At 42.8% G+C, this 27,400-nt stretch overlaps 1 protein-coding gene across 2 annotated transcripts in view; it reads left to right on the forward strand.

Moving 5' to 3' along the window:
- Nucleotides 1-27,044, forward strand: part of sik2b (salt-inducible kinase 2b) — a 45,536-nt gene extending 18,492 nt beyond the window's left edge. For both annotated transcript variants that reach the window (XM_038692313.1, XM_038692315.1), the window contains 12 exons: nucleotides 1,248-1,409; nucleotides 8,587-8,711; nucleotides 10,160-10,283; nucleotides 13,202-13,428; nucleotides 15,492-15,644; nucleotides 16,116-16,274; nucleotides 17,597-17,828; nucleotides 17,949-18,242; nucleotides 20,226-20,383; nucleotides 21,177-21,290; nucleotides 21,523-21,611; nucleotides 22,607-27,044. In XM_038692313.1, coding sequence (XP_038548241.1) covers nucleotides 1,248-1,409; nucleotides 8,587-8,711; nucleotides 10,160-10,283; nucleotides 13,202-13,428; nucleotides 15,492-15,644; nucleotides 16,116-16,274; nucleotides 17,597-17,828; nucleotides 17,949-18,242; nucleotides 20,226-20,383; nucleotides 21,177-21,290; nucleotides 21,523-21,611; nucleotides 22,607-23,243 — 2,474 coding nt within the window. In that variant the 3' untranslated portion in view covers nucleotides 23,244-27,044. The remainder of the gene's footprint in view (nucleotides 1-1,247; nucleotides 1,410-8,586; nucleotides 8,712-10,159; nucleotides 10,284-13,201; nucleotides 13,429-15,491; nucleotides 15,645-16,115; nucleotides 16,275-17,596; nucleotides 17,829-17,948; nucleotides 18,243-20,225; nucleotides 20,384-21,176; nucleotides 21,291-21,522; nucleotides 21,612-22,606) is intronic.
- Nucleotides 27,045-27,400: the final 356 nt, after the last annotated feature.

Consider the following 27,400-nt stretch of genomic DNA (forward strand, 5'->3'; position numbering starts at 1 on the left):
AAAATGCTCTTCTGAGATTGACCATGTGGGTCTCCACATAATTGCGTTCCTTGAATTTTGCACACTCCGTTTACTCATATATGAAGGTTTGTTGGCTGGGTTTGTTGTGGTTGTTCTGCATTGTCGTCAGGTTTGGTCGGTGGTCTGTATTCATGCCAGCTGGAAGGAAAGCCAACACAACAGTGTCCTATCTTGTTTGCCACAGAGTGTGAATTGAAGAGTTTGCAGGCTATCTGGACAGAGAGGTGTGAAGAGGAACCCTGCTGACAGCAACAAACACCACACTTTCCAAAGTTCATGGGGCTGCAAAAAAATAATGCGTCCTGTAAATAGTCTGTCAGGCCGACTTTGTTAGAGTTAGGGAACGCTGAGTGTGAAAGGTTATAAAAACAGTGTGGGCAGTGTGAGAGCAGACAATGAGGAAAAAGGCCAGTGATCTGGATGCTTGGAGAAAGACAGTAAAATTTATGACTTTTGCCTCGGTTACATGCGTCTTTCTAAACAATCACAAACTTAATCTGTCTTACTAAATAAGCAGATAAATTGGATAAGCAGAAGAATCAGATGTTTTTGTTACTCATTGGGTAAGAACTAAGATCCATATTTACATTGGTATCATGATTTATTCCACTAATTGTCAAGTGTGTTTGACTGTCTATGTGTGCAATGCAATCCTACACTGACAAACTCTGGATCATTATTAAACGACCCATTAACCACCCCCTCCCCCAACTCACACCATGTTCCAACTTGTACTTATGTGGACATTCTGTAGCAGGAGGCCAGTTCTCAGAAATCTTGTCCTCTCCTTTCCTCCTCCGGCTATGACAACACAGTGCATTTTCCACTGTGAAATATTGCCTTCTTACAGATGCGCACACACTCTTAAGCACACACACACTTAAACACATACACACAGGGTTAGAATTGGGGTTTCCAAAGAAAAATTACATTCTACATTTTGCACTGAATCATTTTACAAGGCGTGCTGTAATGTAGAACAGCTACAGCTACTATTGACACCTGGCCTGCACCTCATCAAAAGTAATCTATTCTTTCAACACAACCGCCAACACTGTGTGGAATGAAAAACCTGCACTAATGCATTCTTTTCAGCTGCACAAAGTGATACCTTATACTGTGATTGAAAGGCTTGTAGAGTCATGTTATATAAGTCAATGTAAAATATTATCTGCATATACTTCAAACATGACACATCACCCTTCTCTTTCTCTATCTGGCTGCAGACTACCTGGCGAAGCACGGCCGTCTCAGTGAGCTAGAAGCCAGGAGGAAGTTCTGGCAGATCCTTTCGGCAGTGGAGTATTGTCACAACCGCAACATCGTCCACAGAGACCTGAAGGCAGAGAATCTGCTGCTGGATGGCCACATGAACATCAAGATAGCAGGTACCATAACAACGTAGCGCAGGACCCAGAAACTCATTTATGGAATCATTTAGTTTTGATGCATTGCCTGCCATGATCTCAGTGCCGGTGCAGTTCAAAAATGTCTTAACTACTTGCCCAGGCCATTTGCACAGTGTTGAGAAGTGGTCGGAGGTTGCTTGCGAGATAGCTGTTGGCTGAAAGATGCCGCAACGGATATCTCAGCAAGAATCTAAAGGCATGTGCCAGAAATCCCTCCCCAGTGACCCCTAGCTTTCATTTTGAGAAGAAAACATTAAAGATAGGGGACAAAAAGAGGAACATACCTAATGGCAGAGATTTGAAATTAAGCTGGAGGTCTGTTGTACAAGCTTCAAAGTGTGATTATTAAACAACTGGCATTTAGAGCTAGCTAGTGAGAGTGTCAATACCTAGGAGAAGGGGGTGTCTGTGAAGGACCGGGAGGGGATGAGGATGGTGGCAGAAAGGAGTCTGGGTTTAATTGGAGGAGGCAAGGAGGTGATTATATGGATTGGCTACTTTGGAGACAGAGTGGCAGATGAGAGAATAAAGGGAAGAATGATAAGGAGCAGTACATAGCAGGGTGGCAGGGCTGCAGCGTTGACAATGTTCTGAAAGAGGCCAAGGTTTATCTTGGGCTTTATTCAGAGCTGATGCTAGAATCCATCTAAGGTGAGCTGATCACATGAGGACGGCTAAAAATACAGGTGAGAAAGGATACCAGACACACTGAGTATGAATGTGTGCTCGGGGGTGGCCTCTTGTCCTCAAAGGACTTCATGTCATGGATTCTAAATAGTAGAATAAAATCTCTGTTTATTAGTCTGATAAATGTTATTTCAAGTGAGGAAAATGACAGATGAGCATCCCTGTTAACATATAACTTGTGGCCAGGGATCAGTGGCTTTTAAGTCAGGACAAATTAGACAGAACTATACAATAACTGATACTTGCATCATCCTGTCCACTGTTTCTCAGAAGGCTCCAAGATGATAACCTGGAGATGGTATTACCCCAGCAGTAATTTTCACAAACATGTCTGACTCACAGCCGATTGTCAGCGCAGCAGATTAGATTTGAAGCAGGAAAACAATGAGCAGAACATTACCTGGCTTGTGATTAGAGAAAACGTCTCTCGGGAGGACATTGGCAGAAAGGTACATTCTGTGCTTCTCTTACCCACAACATGCTCAAGTACATGGAGTTCAGACGAGTAAATATGTCAGATTTGTACTGTCCATGAGAGACAGTCATCACATCAAACGTCCGTACAGCGATCCGTTTAACCAGGTTGAAAGAGAGGTGAATTTTTCTTTTTGTGTTTATGCTGGTCATCTGCATCTAGAGCTGTGTCTAATAGTTATTTTCATAATCAGTTAATCTATTTTATAATTTTTAGACTTTGTAAGGTGCCCTGTGGAGTTTTAAGTCATGTTAGAAAAATTCATTGTTACTCACCAAAGTGCGTTGTGTGTCACCTTGAGATCTAACAAAGGTGCTGAATACATTTCCTTCCTCATAAAATATATGCAAAGCCGATTTTACTTAAAAGTTTAAAGCCTGCGTTATTCACAATAATATTTACAAGTAAGAGGTTGCACGCCTCTGGAGCAACTAGGGGTTAACTGTCTTGGTCAGGGACACATTGGTGGACTTCACAGTGGGTAGTTGAACCCGGGTCTCTCACACCAAAGGCATGCGTTTTATCCACTGCACCATCACCACTCGTCACGTGTCTGACAAATATTGAAAAATGTCCATCACAGTTTTCCAGCTTGAATCTTCAGTTTTGCCCAACCAACATGACCAGTTTAAGCAACTAGAGGGCCCCTGGACAGAAATATGCTATGTGCCCCTACTGATCCCCACCTGCGCCCCCCTTCCCACACTCTGTGCATTGTGTTCTTATTTTGTGTCTATTACATGCAAAGTCATGTAGTTAAATGCACTATCTAAGCACAATATAAACAAAAAAAAAGATTTTAAAACTAATTTCCATTTAAGAAATGTCTTTTAAGATACACCCTTTGTAATCTTGCTTTTAAGCATTCTTTATCCTTACCTGCCGTTTTTGGTGAACGTTCTTTCTCAAACAGAGAATGGGGGTGTGGTTAATAGTCGGACGTAATACATTACCATGACAACCAAAAACTGACCGGCTGGAGTGTTCACTAAAGATATGCTTTGTTAACATCACTACACTGTAAAGTTTAGTACACTTTACTGTCTTACATACTTACCCATGATAGAAACTAATGTGCGCGTATCAGCTGTTATCAATCATACAGTGGATGGTCCTGTCACGCACTGCACACGATAACTCCCACTATGTTTTATGGTGCGCTTACTTTACCGCGGCAGTGGGAGTGGGGGGGTCTGTTACTCTGTTGAACTGCATGTAAAGACTGCTGATACCATTGCCTCCGCCGATGCATTGGTAAAACGGCCCTCAGTAAAATGCATGTTGCAGACTGTGTATAAGACAGTGGCAGGTGAAAGTGCCACGCGTTTTCTGTCATCTGTCCTCCAACACCACACGCACAAATGCCATAATGAAAATGAACAGCACACTAAACCAAGAGGAGGAAACTAAAAAATAAAATGAAGACCCTCTGTTAGCTAACTTTCTGCAATAAATCAAATAAATATTTAAATTACCATTAACTAATTGTCACACTGTGAACCTGAAGCCGTTGGTCCCACTGTAGGTCTGTGGCCCCTAGGCAGTTGCTCACTTGGTCCAGTTGGTAATCCAACAGTCCAAAATCAAAAGATGTTCAGTTTGCAGTGATATAGAACGGGTAAAAGGAGCAAATTCTAACATTTGTGAACCTGGAACCCACGAATGTTGGCATTTTTGCTTGATGAATGATTTAAACAGGTAGGCTAATTGCTTATTGTCTTAGTTTTGTGTTTCTTGACCAATAATCCAGTGGTTTCAGTACTAGTGACTGAATATGCTGTGCATCTGGGTATACCCTGCAGTCTAGTGTTGTCTCCCTTCGTTCTAAAGGCCATCTATGGTCAGTCTGTATGAAGCTTAACCAGGCAGCGGTCAGTCAAAGAAAGGTCATGCTCATGGTGGCTGGAGAGGAAAGGGGAAAAGCGGCAGCGGGGGGTGCCCTTCATGTTTCACTTCAAACAGCCCCTTTACATTCAAGTTGACAGATTGAAGAGGACGAAAACAGAGGAGGAGAAATAACAAAAACAAAAACAAATTGCCGGATCAGAGGAGGAGAGGAGGCAACCTTTGTGGCTTAGCAGCAACATATACAAATATATATTCTTACTTTTGGGTTGTGTTTTGTTTCTATGGTCACAAAAAAGCAAAGTGGAGAACCACTCTCAAAAACAAATATCATTCAATTTCTCACATGACCAAAGAGATGCTCACAAATCTTTGAGATAGAGGTCAAGTCTCAAGTCACTCGTGGTTATAATGAATGTTGTATCACCTGCTGCGTTCAGTCCAGGCTGCTTATAACACGGCATAGCTATAAGGAATTCTGTAACTGTAACCTGTTTTTCACTTACAGAGCACAACCATGTAATGTGCACGAACGACAGTCAGACCTAACCTCGCATAGGTCGTATGTAAAGCAAGAAGCAAGCTAACGTTAGATGGCCAATGCTGAGCTAAACATGTTTACTAACCTCAGGTTACTAACCTATTTTGCATTCAGCGCTTCTTTGTTTGGGCTTTGTTGTATGAAGCTTTAAAGCCAAAGTTTATGATGAATGGCACAGCTGCTGCCAGTGTTTGTTGTCCTCTCACACATGTGGCCGCACGCAGCTGATACTACGTGTTACGTAGGCAGGTTATAGGTAACGGAGGGAGGGGAATAACAGCAAGCTCATCAGATAAATAAACATTGTCCACGAGTTCCCCACCTTGAGTCCGAGTCGAGTCTGTAGTGTTTCGAGGACAATTCTCAAGTCGAGTCTAAAGTCACTGTGTGTGCCACTTAAGTCCAACTCTGGTATTTGAGTATAACACTCAAAAACTAATCCACTTCATCAGGACTGTGTGGATTTGCTTTGGTGATTGATCAGATTTGACTGACATTGACAAAACAACCCAGCAACTTTGATCTGATTCGAATGTTGGTAAATACTGGTTGGTGCTCAGAGGTACATGTAATTACTTTTCGAAACAAGCGAGAAGAGCACAGAGTAAAACACGCACCGATATCTCTCATGTGAAACTGCCAAAACTGTCCGAACTTTGGCACAAAGGTGTACGTACATGTTGGACTCCTTTTGCTCATTGTAGTAAGGTTGTATTGGGAAACCCATGAGTGTATTGAATTGATGTGGTTTTTGTAAGGAGGAATAATTTGTTACTTACTACTGACATAGTCTCACTTTTAAACAATTAAAAAAAGAGTTAAAGAGGCTTAGGGTTTGGGAACCTGAAGCATATAAGGAGAAAGACAATGAGAGAGAAAAAAGTTTTTAGGTGATAACAAGTGCGAGAGAGGAGACAAAAAGCCACGAGAAGAGGAAGGAAAGAGTGAGGGCAATGCATCCTGAGCTGCAGCCGTAACCATACCTTGTTAGAAATGACAAATTTTTGACTGCTGTCCTCTTACTGCGGCATGATGACATCACTCATACACTTGCCACATCCACACACATAAGCTGTTAGCTGGTGTGTGTTCCAGTGTGACATGTTTAGGGTAATATTATGCTAATAATGTTATGCGCGACACACAGACGCTCCCGCACCCCACCCTTCCTGCTGAGCTATGAGTGCTGTTAGTAGCCTGCAGCGCGCCGGAGCGTTTGACGTCAACCAGTCTGCTCGGTATTCAGCTCCATGAAATGGGTCACAGCTTCTGACGACAAACCCAACTGCACAGCTCCGCTCCGCTGTGCCTGCATCTCACATCTCACCTTCACAGCAGCATCAGACAGTAAACATACTTGTAATAAACCCCACTGTGGCTTTACCCTCGACGCTATTTCAACCACACCTGCCGCTACCTGCACTGCGGTAATTAGATGGATTGAATACATGCACTCACATACACAGTGTCAAATCTCTCAATTTTGCACAGCGCTGATTTCTCAAACCTGATTACTACATGTATTTTCTAGTGAACTATAATTTCCATATTTTTCTTTTATATTCATTCAAACCACAGCATGCAGTCTAGATTCTTCATCACCGTCACCGCATCCCGTTTTTTTATTTTTCGAGCATTTTGCCTTCATTTGAAAGTGGACAGTAGAGGGGAGAAAGGGAGTTGGGGAATGTCATACAAAAGGTCCCCAGCCAGATCTTGTGATCACAGTATATGGTATACCTCTAAAACCATTTGGCCTACAGATGCCCACACACCGAAACAGTAAATTAATCAGTAAGTCAGTGGACAGAAAATAAACATAACTGAGGTCATTTATCAAGGACAAATATCTGCTACTTCCAGCTTCTTAAATGTGAGGATTTGATGCTTGTCTCTGTTTCATACACTCAGTTGCCAGTTTTTTAGGGACACCTAGCTAAAATTAATGCACACTAATACAATAGTCCTGCAATAAATCCTCCCGTCATTAAGGTTATAATGTTCAGCTTGTCTTGAGACCGTTTTATAGAGGTGTTGGTGATCATTTTGCAGGATGTAGTTTGTGGTGCAGTTGAACTCCATTGCATTAGACTGATTGGTGTTATTCATTTTTTATAATGCAATAGCGTGCGACAACATCCTATAAAATGACCATAAAGTTGAATCAACAAAATATTTTCCCAACAAAATAATCTGCAGATGAATTGATAATGCTGTGTGTGTGTGAGTGTGCTTGTCAGTCTGAGTATAGTGTACAGTAGGTTGTAGATGGTTTCTTGGTAAATGTAAAGTATCATGATGCAGAGAAAAGGAAAAGGAACTGGTTACACATACTCTTTCACAAACTGCCGTGTGTGTGTGTGTGTGTGTGTGAGTGAACATGAACCCACATCACCTCCAGCCCCATTATGTAAGTCAGCTTTTTTTTATCAGTGTCATTTATTTGTTTTGCAATAGGTTTTTTTCTGTTTATGTAACTGTTTCGAATTGTGGAAAAGGGGGGGGGGGGGGGTTAAGTCAGCCTGATTGTCTGCTCCTGTAGCTGTCAGGTCCCATGATGCCATCTCAGGGTCCCAACTAACTAAGCATGGAATTATTTTATATATTATCTGTCACATGTCTGACATGTTAATCATTTAGGCTATGAAATGTCTGAAGACACCAACCAGTGCCCTTCACATGTTGAAGAGATACACATTTACAGTGGTAATGAGGCAGAAAAAAAACATAAAAACCTCCAAAAAATTGAGAAGCTACATCATCAAATGTTTTTTCTTGATAAATGACTCAAATACAAAATGGTGATTAATGAATTTTCTGTTGATGCACTATTGGATTAATGATCTCAGCAACAGAAGCAAGCATTAGTAGCAAGGCTTGTACAACCAAATGAGTAGAGGAGACAAAGCGTTGTTGAAAGGAGAAGGTTTGAGAAAGAGGGGAGGGAGAATGATATGAACTAATAGAAGAAAAAGGAATGGCTGAGTATTTGCAGGCATGCTAGAGGGCTCAGAGTGATTTGGCAGATATTACTGCAGCTTTTAGTTGGATTTTAATGAAAGGCAGACATGAAATTCTCGACGCTTTGTCTCTAATTTGTGCGAGTATAAGTTAGACTTCTCTGTCTTGTTCCTCTGAAGATTCAGATCTGACTTTTTCAGTCAGCCAATGAGAGCACAGCATTGATGACCTCATGTCTGTCTCCAGGGGAGGTTACCTCATACAAAGGCCCATTACATCAGCGTACAAATATGTGGATCACATATTACATTATGCAAAACCTTCACACCCCATGGAGATACTTATAAACTGTCAGTTACACGGTGTAGTCTGCCATTGGACATTTTCTTTGTACAGTTTGACCACTTCAACCACCGTAGCTATATGATAAATATTCACCATGTGCTCAACCTCTTCCCTTTTTATGGTCACAAGTAATACTTAAAGTTAGCGGTTCCGCCTTTTTGCGGAAGCTGCTGCTTATCACCATGCATACAGCAGAAATTGGAAGGGCCTGTTACAGTTTTTACAAACTTTAATTTTTGAAATTATCTGAACTTTTCCTCCCAACCCACCCACCACATCCCCTGTTGGTTTGCCCTGTGTAGATTTTGGATTCGGGAACTTCTTCCAGCCTGGGGAGCCTCTGGCAACGTGGTGCGGCAGCCCGCCTTATGCTGCTCCAGAAGTCTTTGAGGGCCAACAGTATGAGGGCCCGCAGCTAGACATCTGGGTAAGATGAGTGAATGCATGAGGTAGACAATTGCACAATTTTATTTTAAATATTGTTTTCCAAATACAATGAAACATACATTGAATTTGCATGTCAATCTTTGGCAATCACTTTCCTTGAGTGCAATTTTAACATTTACATTACTGAGTCACATGAAATCAGCAGATGCTTTTGAGAATTTTTATTATATATCTAACAATGGAAACAAAGTCCTGATGATAAAGTCAGCAGTTTTTGCTCCTGTCATATGGTACTCATTTCCCAACCACAGCGTGTAGCATGCTGTATATCGCAATCATTTACTAAATTTCTGGGTTCTTGTGTTTCTGTGTGAAGGACCATGCATTTGGTTGAGGGGCCGTTAGGGACATTATTCAGAATTACCATGCATGTACATGTACTTTTCCTCTCACATACCCATATGAGACCGAACTTATACTGAAAACCTCATACAGATACAAGTGAAACTAGAACTGCAAGCAGTTGTAAGCGGGGTCCAAGCCTCCCAGCGGCAGCCGCCCCCCTTGCCACGAGTCCGCGCGAGTCAACCTGGGCACCCCGCCGTGGCTCGGGGGCCCGTGGAGAATAAACGACCAGAGTTATAAACTAAAGGGACTTGCGGTTACGGAGATATAAAATGAATGTATGTCTATGGGAGTGTTATTTGATATACGCTTACTAGCTCCACCTAGAGGCTGATTGATACCACATTTCACACAGCCCATCTGAAGGGCGAGGCAGATAAGTTCCCCGAGTTTTGTGTAGATCAGCCATTGCAAACCTAAGATATCACATCACATCCAGTTTTTTGCATTTCATCAAAAATTTGTTAGGTTATAATTAGGATGTTTTTTGGCGGATCAAAATTCCCTCTACAAACTTTTATCGGCTTGGTCCAGACATGCTCCATGCCAAGTTTTGTGCCGAACGGACTTGCACTTTCGGAGGAGTTTGTAGTTTTTCAGTTTTCGCGATTTAGCGAAATGAAAACGTCATCGCACAGAGATGTGTCTTATACCATCCGAATCGGCACTGCCATCGTGTCATGGGTCTGAACCTACCCTGTGAATTTCGCGTCTGTAGCACTTACCGTCTAGGCCACAGTATTGGAATTAGGCCAAAATGTACAGAAATGTACCCCTAACAAGTTGTTTGTGTGTGTGTGTGTGTGTGTGTGTGTGTTTCAGTTGTGTTTGTAAAAGCATTTCACTTGTATGTGTGTGAGGTATGTGAATGAGTTTAGTTTCATATGTGTATGTGAGAGAAAAAGTACATGGTAAGTTCATGGTAATTCTGAATAGTGTCCCTAACAGCCCCTCATACATTTGTGTGTACAGCGTGAGTCTGTGAATGCAAACAAAAATCTTTAAACTTATTTACACCTCTGATTGATTAATCTAATGATTGTTCCTGACCTTGTTCTCTGCACCTTCCCCTCATGTTCACAGAGTATGGGGGTGGTGCTATATGTGCTGGTGTGCGGTGCGTTGCCCTTCGATGGGCCCACTCTTCCCGTGCTTCGACAGAGAGTCCTAGAAGGAAGGTTTCGCATCCCCTACTTCATGACTGAAGGTAAGAAGAGACTCTGGGATATTAAACACAAAATAATACCGGAGACCATGCCAACTCCCACCCTTCAGTACCTCACATTCCTGTAAATTTACAAGCATGCAGTGTATTTGCAAGAGGACACTGCCGCTCCGATGAATAGATCACACTTTCCTATTTTAGTCACTGTGCTGTTGAATGTTCACTGGCAGACTCTCTTGTGGCTGCAACCAGTAAAGGGGGTCATTTCATTAACGAGAGAGCATCACGCTCATTTGAAGGGGATACAGTAGGAGACACTCTGTCATTGTCCTCTGTAATGTGTGTGCATGTGTCGGTGTGTGTGCGCATAAATGCAGGCTGCAGAGTGAGTCAGGTTTGCTAACTCTCTCAAGGCAGCCCTGCTGTCTGCGGCTGTGCTAGCTAGCTGGCTGCAGATTAAGTCCAGAGCTGAAGCTGTTTGTGTAACCTGGGAAGTAGCCAGTGAGGCCTTCCTGCAGCTTCCCTGTCTGTCTCCCTGAGGTGACGCTGCCTGTCTGTTTGTCTGTTTGACTCATGCTCCTCTATCTGTGAGACATCTTCCTGTCCGTCTGTGGCCTTGTCTGTTTCTCTGGATCCCATCTGCAAGTCTGTAGCACTTTCTCCACAGGGGGTGTGGTGAGAGAGAGCCAGCCAGATTTCTTTTTTCTTTTTCTTTTTTCTGTTCAGGACCTTGAAACAATTAAGACGTAAGGGGAATGTAGGAGTATAATGTCAACCCCGTGGCCAAACTGACACTCAAACCCGCCTCCCCACCCCCAGTCCAGCCCCTGTTCCCTGAACAAGGAGAACAGAGTGTGCTGATTTCTTCATCCAGAAACAGTCCATCTCATCTCCCCTTGTTGCTCTCACTGGCCGATGCTGTGGTACACAGCACATCCTAGCACTGCACAGTAAACTCTCACTAGAACATTTCAGCACTGTGAACGCTGTGGTCTACTCCCAACTTACTCACTTAACAACTACAGTGGATGTTATCTTGTGTCTCCCCTGCTGTTGCATATTGCACATAAAAGCCAAGTCATGTTAACCAGAACAACAAACCTTTTACATCTGCATGATATTTGCAGCTTAAACAGCGAGGTCAAAGTATCAACTGGTATTTTCTTGATTAATCAATAAATCATTTGATCTACACATAATGTCAGAATATTCCTCAAATTGCTTGTTTTGTCAGACATCCACAAGATATTCAATTAACAATTATTTAAAACTGAAAAAGCAGCACCTTTATGCTTTAAAAATGACTAAGTGATTAAATGTATCGGCTAATTGGTTCAGAACAAATTGACTCAGATTTAAAAATGAAAATACACACTTTTACACCCCCTCTATCTTGCGTTGCAACAGTACAGCACAGCCCACATTGAAACAAAACAGGGTGTTGTTTTTTAATCTTTGACTCGCAGTTTGTGTTGCATCTCATTCATGAATGTCTGTGTGAAGGGTTCTGGTCATGTTCAGTGTCATGCATGATGGTTGCATTCTATATATCATTGTTATAGTCCTTTTATTTATCTGCTCAGTTATTTATCAGTCCGATAAGATCAATGAAATAGATAACAGAAAGTCAGGCTCAGTACCTACTCTCTGCTCTTCAGCTTCTTACAACAGAGTGCTGTTCTCCTTCATTGGGGGAGTTGGTGTAACTCTACACCACTGGGACATTGTAAGTGTTAACTGGGATGGTTCGGTAGTTAAGTCATGGTGGTGTAACTGGCTAAGAACAGCGTGTCAATCAATCAGCCAGCCAGCCAGTCAGACGGTTGTGCAATGCCGACCCCTTTACATAGTCCAACGTTCCCTGGTGGTTAGTAGCTTTGAAAAATGTCCTCAGCTTGAACTGTTGCTATAAACACGGCTGTAGCAACGAGCGCAACCTGAGTAACTTCTGGGTCAAACTAATTGTACTGTATTATATTTGAAGCAGGTTGTAACTTAACAGCAGCTCAGGCTTCTAAGATGCCACAGCATGAGGTAAAAGTGCAGTGAAGGGCACGCTGGTTATGCACATTAGGGGGAAGAAATTGAGTTGACTGAACCACCAGGCACGAGGTAGAAGAAAATGTGATGTAAGCAAACGTTAGCAGATCAGCAGGACGACTGGGAAGAATGTGAGGTAGGGAGTTAATGTTGGCAGCCAGGTCCTTGGGCTTATGAACTGCTAAGGTCTCTCTCCTAACTGTGTGACCAAGGACCGGATATCTGTGGACACTGGTAGAGAAGGAGATTAAGAAGAAATGCAGGAGGTTGTTAGTGTGCATAGTAAAAATGAATTCCACAAAAACTGCTAAACGTTTAATAATATTTACCAAAAGTGACTGATGTGAAGTTTAACAACTTTAATCATGTAAGCACAGCACAGAATGAAAACTCAAGGTAGAGATCATTCATTTTTAAAAATTCCAATAAACAGAGTATTAAAAGATCAGGAAATAATGACCAGCAGCAGGGCATATTTGTTCAAAATACAACCGTTTTTTGCTTTAAGACCGTAGCAGCAGGTTATATTTGTGAAGATGCCGTGTGGCGGGCAGGAATGCAGTGCAGGCCAGTAGGGGTGCAGGCAGGCCAAAACGGCGCAGCCAGGGGAACTGTAATCCTGTTAAGAACCCAGCTGTGTCTGACGTCAAACCCATCTAGCCACTAACTAGAGGTGAGGAGCTCTCATTAGGAGGGGAGGAAAGTTGAAAAGAGTGTCGACACGCTGTTCAGAAGTGACAGCAGAGGACACAAAAGAACTGAGCAGATTTTAAGCTCCTAAGTGTTATTTCTGCCCCACTTCATCTGGGATAGGTTGAAGAAGTGCTCAGCGTTATCGAACTTAAGTGGTGCTCTAAAATATGAAAGGCTATTAAAAACCTTCTCACATCCTCTGTGATTGTTCTTTCCACCCCTCGCAGACTGTGAGCACCTGATCCGCAGGATGTTGGTCCTGGACCCATCAAAGCGTCTGTCTGTGGCCCAGATCAAGGAGCACAAGTGGATGGCTCTGTATGTTCCCGTACAGAGGCCTGTTCTGTACCAACAGCCTCCGCCTGCTGAGGGCGAAGCGGGTGTAGGAGAGTACAGCGAACAAGTCCTTCGCCTGATGCACAGCCTTGGCATCGATCAGCACAAGACTATAGAGGTGAGGAGTGATCTGCAGGGAGGAGTCAGCTTTATTTATTCAACAGGGGTGTGACGGGGGTGAGGTTTAAAGGCCAAAGCTTCAGACTGTTATGTAGATAACAGGTCACAGTCAATATGCATTGCTGTACACATGCAGAAAAGAGTTTTTGTACTATGTGCATACAAGCAGAATGCTAAAGGTGAGTGCCCAGCAGTACAACTGAACAACATACAAACAAAAAAAAAGATAAAAGTAGGATGAAAATCGAGTAAGGTCCTCATTCATGTGGACCGTGGGAAATTTAGAGGCCCTAGGCAAACCCAGACATGGGGCCTTCCTTGTGCCTTGTTCTCACCCTTTCCTTATTTGGAAACATTATAGGCTGCTAACTAGACCATCCAGTAGGGGAAAGTAACAAAGTACATTGACTTGAGAACTGTATTATAGTGCAATGTTGATGTTTTTGTACTATACTTTTGCTCCACTTTTACACTACTACTAGTTCACTACATTTCAGAAGCAAATATTGTACCTTTTACTTCACTGCTTTTATTTGATCGTTATAGTTACTAATTACTTACTAATTACTGCAGATTAAGATTTTACACACAAAACATTGAATTAGTTAGCTGCATCATTAAAATGCTGGTTATATAGCAGCAATAATAATCCACTGAAAAAAGTGAGCTGATGGCATTCTTTTCATTATGGTATAAATAAAAGTCTGAACACCATAGGATAGTATATGACCTATTAGGGTTTACATTACATAACAGTATGTTGACCTATTAGGGGAACTAGTAGTTGGGTTCCCCAGGAAGTTGCCTACCTTCTGGTAAATCCTGCCACTGGGTGGAGCATGGTTGAAGTGTGGTTTGAGTAGTAGTGTATTGCAGACCACACTTCATGTACATCTATTGCTCAGTAAAAAATGGGGCTTTGAAGATAAAATGTGTATATTGCTACACTGAAGTAATAAGTGCCTGCACTCTTCTGGTCTGCATGCAAATCAATCAATGGCCCTCCATCAGGGAAAATGTTTGACAAAAGGGGATTCACAAGCTTATAATGACATCAAATAGTGCACACTTGTGGTGGCGCTTTGTCATGCAAAAATAGATGGGATCTGCAGGTCACAATTGAAATTCTCCAATTTTTTTTACATTGAAATAAGCTGCACTAATGGATAACTATGTGTAGTGTTCATTTATTGGTTTACTTTTGTGAATTGTTTCCTGATAATAGACGTGCACTTTATTATTCCCTGTGGGAAAGTGCTTCGTTACAGCAGCTAAGGCACTCATGAATCACAAAGCAATCAACATAAGGACACTCAAAGAGGTATATAAGAAAATGGAATAATATAAATAATTAAACTCTTAACTAAAACTAAGAAGTATGACCATATTCTAACTCTAAAATATACAATAATAGTGCCTGGTAGTATTCTGTACATCATTACAGAATTTCCCCTCAGAAGTATTTCTGATTCTGATTCTGAAACTAGGATATACTGTAGATTGTCTTTTGTATGGTAATGTCAGGTGCTTTGTTGGATTTCCATAGAGAAATAGTGACTAAAAAATACTGATAAATTGAAAATATATTTTTAAATGCCTGTGAATGGGATGCTCTGGTAGGGCATGGTTAATTTATCACTAAAATGATTTTGCAATATTCAGCAAAAATATCACAAGTATCATATGTGAAGGTTTTTTAGCCCTGATTGAAAAATAAAAGGGACATATCCATATATGCACTCCTTCACTGAACCTTTAGGCCAAGGATTTTTTTCACCCACTGAAGTCTTTTCAAGCTTTGTCTCAGCGTAATGAAGAGGCTGTAATTTATAAGCACTATGTTTTGTCTTTTCATTTAATACATTCCATGTACTGCATTTTTAATCGATACACTGCTCTTTAGCTGCTGCATTAACCCAATTTCACACAGGGAAAAGAAATAAAGAATTATCTCAGCATATCTTAAGAGCTGTCACAGTTAAGTCATGCAAAATGGATGGCGTTGTTAAGTAATAACTTCACCCACAGATGCTGCCATTTATGTTGTCTGTCATCCTCCAGTCTCTGCAGAACAAAAGCTACAACCACTTTGCTGCTATCTACTACCTGCTGGTGGAGCGGCTGAAGGCCCATCGCTGCAGCTTCCCTGTCGAACAACGGCTCGACGCTCGCCAGCGACGGCCCAGCACCATCGCAGAACAGACTGTTGTCAAGGTAGCCACAGGGCACGGGGGGTGGTTCTGAAAAATGTGTACAGAGATTACCATCCACACCTCCCTGATCAAAGCTCCATTATTCACACCTGCACCCAGGAACAAACAGTCAGGACAGAACACGTTGTTTTCGTTTATTTATCCCGCCAGGTTGTCTTCACCTGCTCTCCCAGTCTTTTCCGCCCAGCCTTGATCTTAATTCGTCTCCCTCAGCTACATAATTAATTTTTTTCCTTTCTTTCTCCACTGTCTCTTCTTAGCGACACAGTACAATTTCTCTTTCATTTCCCTCACCATCTAGGATCTGGCTTTTGTGTCTCATTTGGATTATCAAGTCAAATTCACAGCAGCTCAATTTTGTCGTAATTGCATTATTATCAAGGATGTTGTGAAGTACTGGCTATGAATTGGAGAAGGCTTTTTGATGTAATGTCAAAGACTGTCTCCATCTCCGTTTTCTCCCTCTGTGCAGTCGACCAGCGGTTCAGCCCAGGTGGGTTTGCTCCCGCAGGGCATTCGTCTGCTGCGCTCCCCTGCTGTGCCCCAAGCCTCCTCTGATGCTTTCACCTTCCCTCAAACTGCATGTCCCCTGGAGCAGAATTTCATGGTGGAGGATGTCAACACACCCAAAGTAGGTCCAATACCAGTAAAAACAGAGTTCTGAGGGATGTGGGTGTCATCTTGTTCGCATGTTTGTCCTCTGCCCTCAAATGACGGCTCACTTGCATCCTGTGTTTCAGTAATAACTGCATTGCAGTTATTACAGACATCATCAGCTTGCCAAAGTATGTTCTGAAAAATTCTCCCGATCCCAGCACTCACATCAGACAGGACAGCTGCTTCTCACACACACACACACACACACACACACACACACACACACACACACACACACAGACACAGTGCTCTCCCTCGTTCTGTTTTTATCTGTGCCAAGCAGCAACCTTTTCCTCTAGGCCCGTTGTTGAGTTGACCGACTATTAAAGAACACAGGCACCAGTGGTCTGAGTTGACAGCCTCACACACCTGCAGAGGCTACACACAGAGGATCCCCCCCTCCTGGCTTGTGTGTGTGTGGTAAGCAGAACAGAGCAGAGAGAGAGAAAGAGACAGAGAGTGTGTTATCTGCGTGAATGGAGCCTGGTTATGTAAGCGGTCCTGTGATGATGATGTGACCTAATGCGAAGCTGAGTGAACACACATGGACAGGAAGCTGCTGCGCTGCTCCAGCAATCTCGCCACTGTGACCTCCTACCCGTCAGCCATCAGCTCATCCCTTCTTTATTTGTTTTTCTTTTCTGTTCAGCTTGTTCTCTCTCTTCTTCATCCTTTTACTTCTCTCTCCTTTAAAGACTCCTACCCCTTTCCGTCGTCTATTTCTTAATGTTGTTTTCCACTCTTCGCGCGCGAGCGTGTGTGTGTGTGTGTGTGTGTGTGTGTGTGTGTGTGTGTCGGTTGAGCATTCCTATCCCAGCACACTACAGAAAGCAGATGGGGAATTGGGCAAAGTTGCTCTTTCAAGGCCAACACCAGGCTTTCCAGTTTCTGCGGCCACTCATGCAAATGATCTGTGTGTGTGTGTGTCAGTCACACAGCGCTTTCAGTGAAAGCTCACTTCCTGGCCCTGCATTCCTTTATCTCCACCCTGCACCTCTAGGCCAACACACACAGGCCTGCGTGCTGGCACACACTCCAAACATAAGACAAACCAGGAGCAGGACAGGAACTAATACAGCCCTCGTTCTCAGTATGGTGGTCGCCTTCTGGTTTCCAAGCGGTCTGGTGAAAATGATGGATTTTGTGTGTGAGCACCCTTTGTGTGATTAAGATGCCTTATTTGACTAAAAATGTGTTGTGGTTTCTTCAGTGTGGAGTGGCACAGTTCATTTTGAATATACACTTAACGTTCTCTCTGTCTGTCTCTTTTATCCACCCCCCCTCCTCCCCATCTAGGTGAACGGCTGCCTGCTGGACCCCTTGCCTCCCCCCACTGTCCTCCGCAAGTCCTCCACCTCATCGCCTAGCAACATGATGGAGACGTCAATCGATGAGGGCATCGAGACAGAGGAGCCCGACTCAGAGGATGATCCGCCCCACCTGCTCTCGGCCTATCAGACAGCTCGATTTGGCCAGCGGCGACACACCCTCTCCGAGGTGACCAACCAGCCTGGGCCTTCGAACCAAGGTACGACGTCACCTGATTGAACACACACCTTTAGACTCTGTCACATGCATCTAATGCTAAAATGAAGCTGCTTTTCAGGTTCACTTCCTTGAAAATGAATAAAACATGTGGTCCCCCCAGGTAAATTGTTCACTCTAGGCCACAACCCCTCCATGGGTAGCATGGACTCGGACATCGGCTACGACATGGGCTCCATGCACAGTGATCTCGGTCTGCTGGAGGATCCCCCCTCTCTCAGTGAAGTGGTACCTCCCAACAGCTCTGCCCCCAGCGTCACGCCTTCGCCTTTCCTGAGTGCTCGGCCTGCCAACCCAGCAATGGCAGCCCTGACTTCGCAGCATAGGGAGGCGCACAACCGCTCCCCCATCAGCTTCAGAGAAGGACGCCGTGCCTCAGACACCTCCCTCACTCAAGGTCAGAACCACCAGTGTTTCCTCCATATGCAGTCATTCTTCTCTTTGTAGCTTCTCTCAATTTACCCACTTCTGTGTATGCACTTAGACAACACTGACTTCATAATGGGTTAAGTGTCTTCCTCGATAAACCCAGGCGCTCCAAATTAGGGTCGACTTCAATATGCACAAGGCCATTCAGCAACCTTAACAGAAGGTTTAACTGCTTGTGTTATGTGATTGCAGTCAGTGCAGTTTAATGATTGAGACGACAGGAGGCTGCAAAGAACAATGAAAAGTTCCTCGCCAACCACTGGGTCGGGTCTGAAGACTACAAATTTGATAATGGAAATAATCTGTGGAGTTAGAAAGAAGTGACCAGTTACCAGACCTCTGTACCATAGCTTGATCCTAATCTTTGCTTGATGCTAACAGCTCGAGGCTACATCAGCTGCTACTAGTGTAACGCATCTAAATCGTTTGCTGTCAGCAGCAGGTTGCATTGTGGGTAATGTAAACGGCAGGTTTTGATGAGGAAGAAGATAAAAAAAAGATGGTGTCTCTGATTCAACTGCATTGCTTTTTCTTTTTTATACTGTGCGTCCTGAGTCTGAATTCAGTATTACAGAAGTGCAACGCTAAATCAGAGCAGTACCCAATAGTCCATAATGCAGTACATTCACAACACATTTTGACATCTCTTATCATCACTATACTATCCCTATTGCTCTATCTACACAGGTTGATGCTGCAAGTCCAGACATGCTCTTGAGAGATTACTGAAAGGCATTCTGTGACACAGAAAATCGCATTCTGTGACACAGAAAATCACTTTCTGTAGTGAAAGTAAAGAAGACAGGTTGGTGTCAGAGACGAGTGTCAATTAAATGCCAGATCCGACACGTCTCCTAAAGCCCAGGCACTATGAGCTGCAAAGAGTTTTATGTATAAAGTGTCACAGTATATGTTCACAAAGCACCAGTCAAGAAGAAGAGCATTGATTCTCATGACACCGACGCAACACCCCTGCTGCAGCTGCTCCCTCACACCCTTCTACGCACACACATTCGTATATATGGCATATATATACACACACACACTAAAGTGTCATTTGCACTTTTTTTCCCATCTCTTCCTCCTCTATCTTCCCTTCTCTTACCCTCTCCAGTCCCTCCGACAACAGTGATGATTCACGTTATGAATCACAGTCGGATATTTGAAGGTTTCAGCCCACATGCCTCTCTCTTATCCCCCCTTCTCTTACTATCCATCTCTTTCACTCAGTCTCTTTCTCGCCACTCTGTCTCCGTCTTGCTTTTCTTTCTCTTTTCAAAGTTTCAGTCCACGGCAGACAGGATTTGTCTGTACTCCACATCAAAGAGAAAGAGGAGCCAAAATATAAGAGGGAATGTTAAACAACCTCATTTTTCTCCTTTACAGCTACTTTATTCTGTGCCTGCTGGTTGTAAAATCACCTGTGCTTTAGCCAAGTAGAAACTATAATTATAGCTTAAAATTCTGTGTGTTACTTCCATAGCTCTACATTGACAGCGTGCACTGTGTGCTCCCGGTTGGTATTTCTGGATATTTATTTATTTATTTATTTTCCGTAATCCTCTTTGGAGAGTGTTGATGTGGTGGATTCTTTTGCGTCAGACTGCTGACTCGTTTTAAATAACTCCCACCATCACGGTGATTCAGGTCCTATCGTTCACAGCCATAGCTCGTCACCACTGGATGGGTCTAATCAGAGCTACTTTCCTTTGCACACACACACAAACACACACCCACAGCAGCTCATGACGTACATCCAGTCACATTGTCAGCAGGGGTGATGTAAAGTGCTAACCAGTCAACCAGTTTGCTAACATCAGTGAAGATTAAGCCAGACTCTCTGGGAGGATAGAGCCTCTGACATCCTGTTATGAAGAGAAAAGTAATTTGGTTGATCAGATGTAAAAATCCATACTACGTTTGTATTGTTTGGATTTGTTTGTGCTCTCAGGTCTGGTTGCGTTTCGGCAGCACCTCCAGAACTTGGCGAGGACCAAAGGCATCCTGGAGCTCAACAAAGTCCAGCTGCTGGTGGAGCAGATGGGCTCCGGGGAAGGGGCCGCCATGGGACCCCTGGGACCACAGCACCACTTGCACAACCTCCTGGAGGTCAGTGTTACCGCATAATCACACACACACATCCTTTACTCAAACAAATTGAAGCTCGTTCTCTTCCCAAACCCATTCTCAGCCTCAGTCCCTCTACTATCCTCACCCTATGTTGGCCAGGGAAAAAAAACATGCACCCAGGCTGTTGTGTAACCCCAAGAGAGGCAGCCAACTGTGGCTTGTTTACTGTCTCTCATCCCCCTGGGGCCTGGAGCCTGCAGCCTAGGCCAAAGTGAATGCAGCCATTGTTAAAGTTAGTCAGACTTAACCATAGTATGGACTGGCACCCAAAAGGCCCAAGCTGCAATCACAAAGACAGGCACACACATACACAAAATAATACACTCGCATAGACGTGCTGAAAAGGGAATAATTTGAGGAAAGATCCTGTGTAAAAAAACAAAATAAAAACACAATCAATCGTAGAAGCAGACATGATCTAATCATTTTCCTTTTGTCCATGTCTCATAATGCAATAACACAGCTCTTTGTTGGTTATGATGCTCGGGCCCCATCATCCTTTTAATTTGCTTTCATTTCATTTAACTACTGCGTAATCCCTGTGGTACATGCCATTTAGAGAAAGGCATCTGGCTGATCAGTTACCACACAGGCATTTGGGCAGGAGACAGCGTGGATAATCCAGTTAGACCACATGATGAAGCACCCAGACCCTGACACAGCTTTATTAACAGACAGGAGAAGGGATCTGGGATACGTGTGTCCGTGTGCTTGTGTGTACATGATCATAAACATCATCGTTGTTCTAATGCTTTATACTTTTTGACTGAAGGGTGAGGCGTCCAAGCAGCAGGAGGGCCTAGCTTTATACCAAGGTGGGCCACAGCCGCCTCTCCTGTCCCGCAGACAGAGTTTGGAGACACAATACCTCACTCACAGACTACAGGTACAGTCTACCACTGACAGCACCCACTGATTATCACTATATTCAGTGATTTATACGAGATACAGACCTGCCTTCCTCTATCAAGCCAAAAAGCTGCTTTGCGTAACATCCACTGATAATGATTTGGCTCTGCCGTGATGTAGCAATAATGAGTTTAAACAGTTTGTAGCCAGTTACCATGGCAATTATCCTTAGTACAGTCATCAATGCCAATCTCTCTTCTGTCCAAAAGGCCAACGTCTTGGCTAACAGTCCTGCTAGCTGCCAACTTTTCTGTAAGGAGACTCCTCGAAGTTTAGAGCAACAGCTGCAGGAACACAGGTAAAACGCACTGTATTTATACAGTTTTGATGCTTTTTCTCCTATGGTTATTTAGCTGTGGTGAACTTTTACTGCTGGAAGATTATATTGCAGATTTGTAATCGCAAATAAATCCAAATAAAAAGAGTTAGTCGTAAACTTTTACTGTACAAGAACAGAACACCCAGGAATGAAACTAGTGTCAGAGCAACAGTTACCTTGCCAGGTAATCAGACTGAAGTGCCATTTTGTGTAATGTCATCCATCCACTCTGACATTGTGTTCATGTTGATTTCTTGTTAGAAGGGGGGTTATTTTATTTTATCATGCCCCCGTTCTTCATACTTAGATATCGGGAGTTTTCCGATAATAATGTTGACAAATTGATGTGAATCTTTAGGTTCTTAGAAACTGGTTTAAAATTCATCTAGAACTGTTGTCAGAGCAACAAGTCCTTAAGGCCAAACTTTTAAAAGTGCAGGCTTATCAACAATTAGCTGGATCATGACGAAGAACTGCTTTGAAATAATCAAATTAGCTGGATGAGAATAAACAGGATTATTTTAGCCTGATAACAGCAAGTTAGCCTGAATTAGTAAAGACATGTTTGAAGAACATGTCTACATCGAGCAACACATCCGTCAACCTCATCCACCGTTTTCTCCATTTTTCTGTTGCTATTATTCATGAATGTAGCTAGGTAGCAAGCAAGCTATGTTGGAAGATGGCGATCCCATCTGCTAAACTCTGATTGGTTGGCTGTTTCTCCAACCATCAATGAGCACAGCAGACCTATTTGAATCGCTGAACGAATTGGTGATGTGAGCAGTGATTGAGTGGTCTGGAACCAGGCTAATTATTTACCCATATTTGAATTCAGCATTTTGTTTCCAAATTCCATCTTGATTCAAAAACTTGCCCACAAGTGCTTATGCATATATTTTGAAAGCTTTTTATTCTTGTGTTGATTCAAATGATTGTCTTGATCAAAGCAGGCTCTACTGCTCTCCCCACAGACTGAATCAGAAGAGGATGTACCTGCAGCAGTCACAGGGCATGGGGCTGCAGGCCTACTTCAACCAGATGCAGATAGATGAAGGATCTTACCCAACAGGCAGCCCTGCTCTGGACCCGGCAGCGTCTCAAAGTTCCCCTCAGGGCCCCCCCATGTCAGCCGCCCATCAGCCTCAGCAGCAGGGCAGTCCTCAGGCCTCGCCCCCCTTCAGCCATCCACACAGCCTGAGCCCCTTGATGGAACCGGGCGAGGGCCTGCTTTATGATCCTTACATGAGCCACCACCACTACACCCAGCACCTGCCCCCTCGATCTCACCTCCACCACCAGCTCCACCATCCCCAGCCGCATGAAGCCTCTGCCAGCAGCCTGGGCTTCAGCTACCCTGCAGGATGTGACCAGCAGGTCCTGGGGCCTTCAACTGAGGCTCTTCACTTAGAGCAGTATGAGTTCCCGCTGGACCCCTCTTCGCTGCCCCCGCCTGCACCAGGAGAGGCTGAGGCTGGAGCCATGGCCGGGATTTTGGCCGGTCCAGGGCAGTCAGACAGCCTGGTCCTGCCTGAGCTGCAGAGCTCCCTCCTGGACAGTGAGATGATGGAGACTGTGGACTCCCAGCATGGTTTCGTACTGGTCAACTAGCTGAGGGGGTTAATAGAAAGCAGTATTAAGCAATGAGAACCCATACAGCACTAAGAGCAGAGAGAATGGAGATCTAAGTGGAGGCCACAAGCGTAGCAACAGGGAAGGAGAAGTGTTAATTTTTGTATGACTAATACAAACTTCATTTCTTAGTTGTGATGAACCTCAGACAACCTTTCTACCAAAATCCTCCCTTAGCCTACCTCCCTTTCTCCCTGTCCTTCTTTGTTCTCGTTCTCATCAGCTCTGTGAGGCAGGAACAGGTCCGATGTGCGGCACAATGTGAGCTTTCGCCGTTCTGACATGGCGAGGCTGCCGGTGTCATGGACGTTGTGCCACCTATGAGGATTGCTTCGTGCAGTCCGGGGGGATGCTCCACATCATGGAGTGCAGCATTTCACCTAGAAATGATTGGGGAGTGAACTAATTTAGGACTGACAGGCAACCAAAAGGACAATGGCTGGCAGTGCTTTTTGTATTTAAAATAGGACACCATTGACAACAATAGACTGGTTGCACTTTTGTGCATTTTTTCAATTTCAGTATATAAAAAACAACTGAACAAGAGAAAATAGCCCTCATTTATCATGGTATCATGGATATCACTGCATATTCAAGTGTTAAAGGTGTTTTTGTCCACTTTTTAGAAATTATTTTACATACTAATGTGACCGTAAAGGCTAACATAATGATCCTCTTCATTAGTGCATAGGTTTCAACACTACCATATACATATACCGTATTCCTACAAAAAACAACAGGTAACCTTTGTTTGTCATTTGCCTAAACAAATACTCTAAGCATGCAGATTCAAGCACCAGTGCATTTAACAGCACTAAAGTCTCTCCAAGCTATTTTTTATAGTTAATTGCGTAATGAAAATAGATGTAACACAATTCTGTAGCTGCAGTCTTTAGTATAGGCTATGTGACATAAATAAGTTTCTTTGTTTTCTTTGTATTTTATTTTGAAACTTGTAACTACTGATACTGATTTATTTCTTACACTACTGAACTGCTTTTCCACCTTTCCATCCGATTGCACACACTTGCCAGGTTTCATTATACTCAGTAAGATTTGGATAACTACACGTTTTTGCAGGCGAAATGGCCACTTGTCTATTTAACAGTTGAATTGTGGGTCATGTGTTTGCCTGATAAATGAGGGCTGATGTAATAAATGTGTTTGGTTGAGAAGTAGCAGTGTTAGACAGTCAATATTATTCTATTTTTGTGGCAATACTGAAGCAATATTAATTCTTAATGTCGAGGGATTATGAACGGAAGCCTCACCTGTACAGCCAACTCTGATTGGTTCCCGGGGACCTCTTGAGTCGTCAGCAGTGATGTCACTTGAGCTGATGATGTAACCAGGAGATAATCTTTCACTCGCTCATCCTGGAAGTGCAGGGACAAGCCTGGAGACAGCTGTATGTATACATGTGTGTGTTTGTGTGAGTATGTTTGAGTGTGATGATGTTTGTTTGCACAATTCTTACTTCAGATTTTCTGCATCCATAACAACATTTGTCGTCATTACTGAGAAAGACGAAAACTGTATTGACGTCGCCATTCGAAAATAACACAAACTGTGCTTTTTTCCTCAGTGCACAGTTGTAGCTTTTAGGTTAATTCTGGTTTACATCCTCAATGCTCCACTCATGCCTCTGTGTTGTTTTAATGATGAATCTTGTTTATAATAATGAAATGACCCCTTAAAGATTCACTGCATTAGATTTTATAAAAGAATGTTTCCTCTCTGATGTTGGGGCTGCTGCTGACACTGGATTTTGACTACAGGCTCACCACCGCTCTTTGACTGACAGCAAGCCAGCAACGAGATGAGAGATTTTCTTTATGTCTTTATTTTTTACAGCACTTAGACTGTGTTCAATCTACTTGAAGCACATAGATGTATTTTCTCTGACAGATGATGATGATTTAAAAAAAAAACAAAAAAAAATACTTTCCATTAGAATAACAAGACGGCGAACATCAGAGGGCTAAGAGATTATTGGACTGTAACCGTCTGCCAGACTGCGTGACTTTGGTGGTCATGGGTTAAACTGCGGGAGTGTTTGCATTCAGATTGGCCTTCAGACAAGACTCTGTAAACTGGACAATCAGACTCTAGAGTACAGAGGTGGATTGACTAGCCGTCTTTATAACTGCAGCTAAACAGTCTTACATGATGGCTAGAAAACGTGGACCAACTGTGGTTGCAGTCCTGTGCAAAAACTTAAAGGAAAATCCACCCTAAAATGCTTTTAACACTGTTTCACAACAATTAGTTGTTTGGTCTATAAAATAGTAAAACATGCCCATCACAATTTCAGTGGGCACAGGTTGACATATTCAGAGAGCTTGTTTTGTCTGACCAACAGTCCAAAACACAAACATATTTATTTTTTCCCATAAACAAATATGAAAATTTCTGTCCATGCCACTTTCACATTTTAAAAAAACAAAACAAGGAAAACAAGTTTTAATGGCAGTTGCTCTATGAGCAATTGGTAAGTCACCGTTTTGTTCTGACATTTAACAGTCTAACAGCAGTGATATTAGTAACTTCAACAACAATGGCCTCAATATACCAGAGTACACTGCAGCCACAAGATGTTGCAAAACTGGTCTTGTGGTTGCATTAATAGTTCCACCCTAAGATTTACAAACTAGTTGGTTAGCTGGATATGTTTATATGGTCATACACCCACATTTTATTGACAGGAATAAGCTCACACCCAGTTTGTGGGCCTTGTTGAAAATGTCCTTTTATAAAGAGAAGGGACTTGAGTACAAGAGTTACTCTTAATTAACCTGAATTCTGGAGTTTAAATAACATTAAATTGTCAATACAGGGTGGTCATAAAGAGTATGAAAGGGTGGATTTCGCCTTTAAGCGAACATTTTGATGATTGTGTTCTTTCATTTTGTCAATGGTCAGGCTAGGACAGCTACAGGATGATCTGTGGAATATGAATACTGGAGCACTTTGACAACAAGGGGGAGACGAGAGGTAGCGAGAGAGGAGGTTGTGATTGTGGAAAAGGTTTGCATTGCTCTGCTGTTTCTTGGTAGATGAAACAAACCGCAATCTGTAGGAAACACATTTTCTCCTCTCTATTCCCCAACAATAATGGACACAAAACATTTTTTTCAAAGAAAGACCAGACACAGTAACACTTTATCTGACTGTTGATTTTAATCCAAGAAAGAATAACACTTCTCCGTTTCCGATGAGTGTTATTAGAGGTAGTGAATCTTCAGTGTGTGCCCAAATTTTCACCGAGGTAAATTTTGTATTGAACGTGAAAAAGTGTTCAGTGTGCCTTTTACTTTTGTCAGTCTAAATTAAGATTTAGAATAGCTCCATTATTCCTGGTTTGAACCTTTTATCATTTATTTTATTATGATTACTTGTTGTTTTTTTTCTTCTTCCGAAAGTAAATAGAGCCAGGTTTTACAAAGGTACAAAACCAAAGTCCCTCAGAAGTTTCCCTGTACGACCCACCGTGTGGAGTTTTGGAGCTTCTTTGTTAGCTTCTCTACAGTGCTTTTCTCTTGTTGGTCAATCAGTGTATGCCATTTAAAAGTATTATAGCAATATTTCTCTAGTTGAAGACTAAAGTCATGAAGATTCTAGTAGACGTGTTTCCAAGTATCATAATTTCACCTCCTGCTGATAAAACAAAAACATCAATCTATTAATAGAAATCCAGTTTTATATTTACCTTCATTGATGTTGACCACACATAAGCTAACTTGCTGTTGAGATTAAAAAAAGATTTATTGAACATAAAAAGATATTGTGTGTGTTTTCTTTTGTGTGTGTTGAGTCGCATCATTTGTGTGCTGGGACACTACTTTTAAAATGATACTGCTTGTGTTAAACCTGGTTATTGGAAACATGGCTACAGAGCTCACACACAAGTGTTTTCTACCACACACTCTGCTGTCTTCTCCACATAATCCAATTGTCCTGTAAGTATAAGCTGCAGCCGTGCTGATATCACACCAGGGTTGAGCAGTGTAGGCGTGGGTTAATGACCTGGAAAAATTTATCACACCAAGCGCTTCATATAAACTATTGAGTCACGGCTGAAGCTGAAATCATTTCAACCGGAACTAAAGCTCCAGAGGCGATCAACCCAGCAGGAG

The sequence above is a fragment of the Micropterus salmoides genome, unplaced genomic scaffold, assembly GCF_014851395.1.
Source record: "Micropterus salmoides isolate LMB-PRFRI ecotype aquatic unplaced genomic scaffold, ASM1485139v1 Ms_hic_scaffold_3, whole genome shotgun sequence".
NCBI classification, from domain to species: domain Eukaryota; kingdom Metazoa; phylum Chordata; class Actinopteri; order Centrarchiformes; family Centrarchidae; genus Micropterus; species Micropterus salmoides.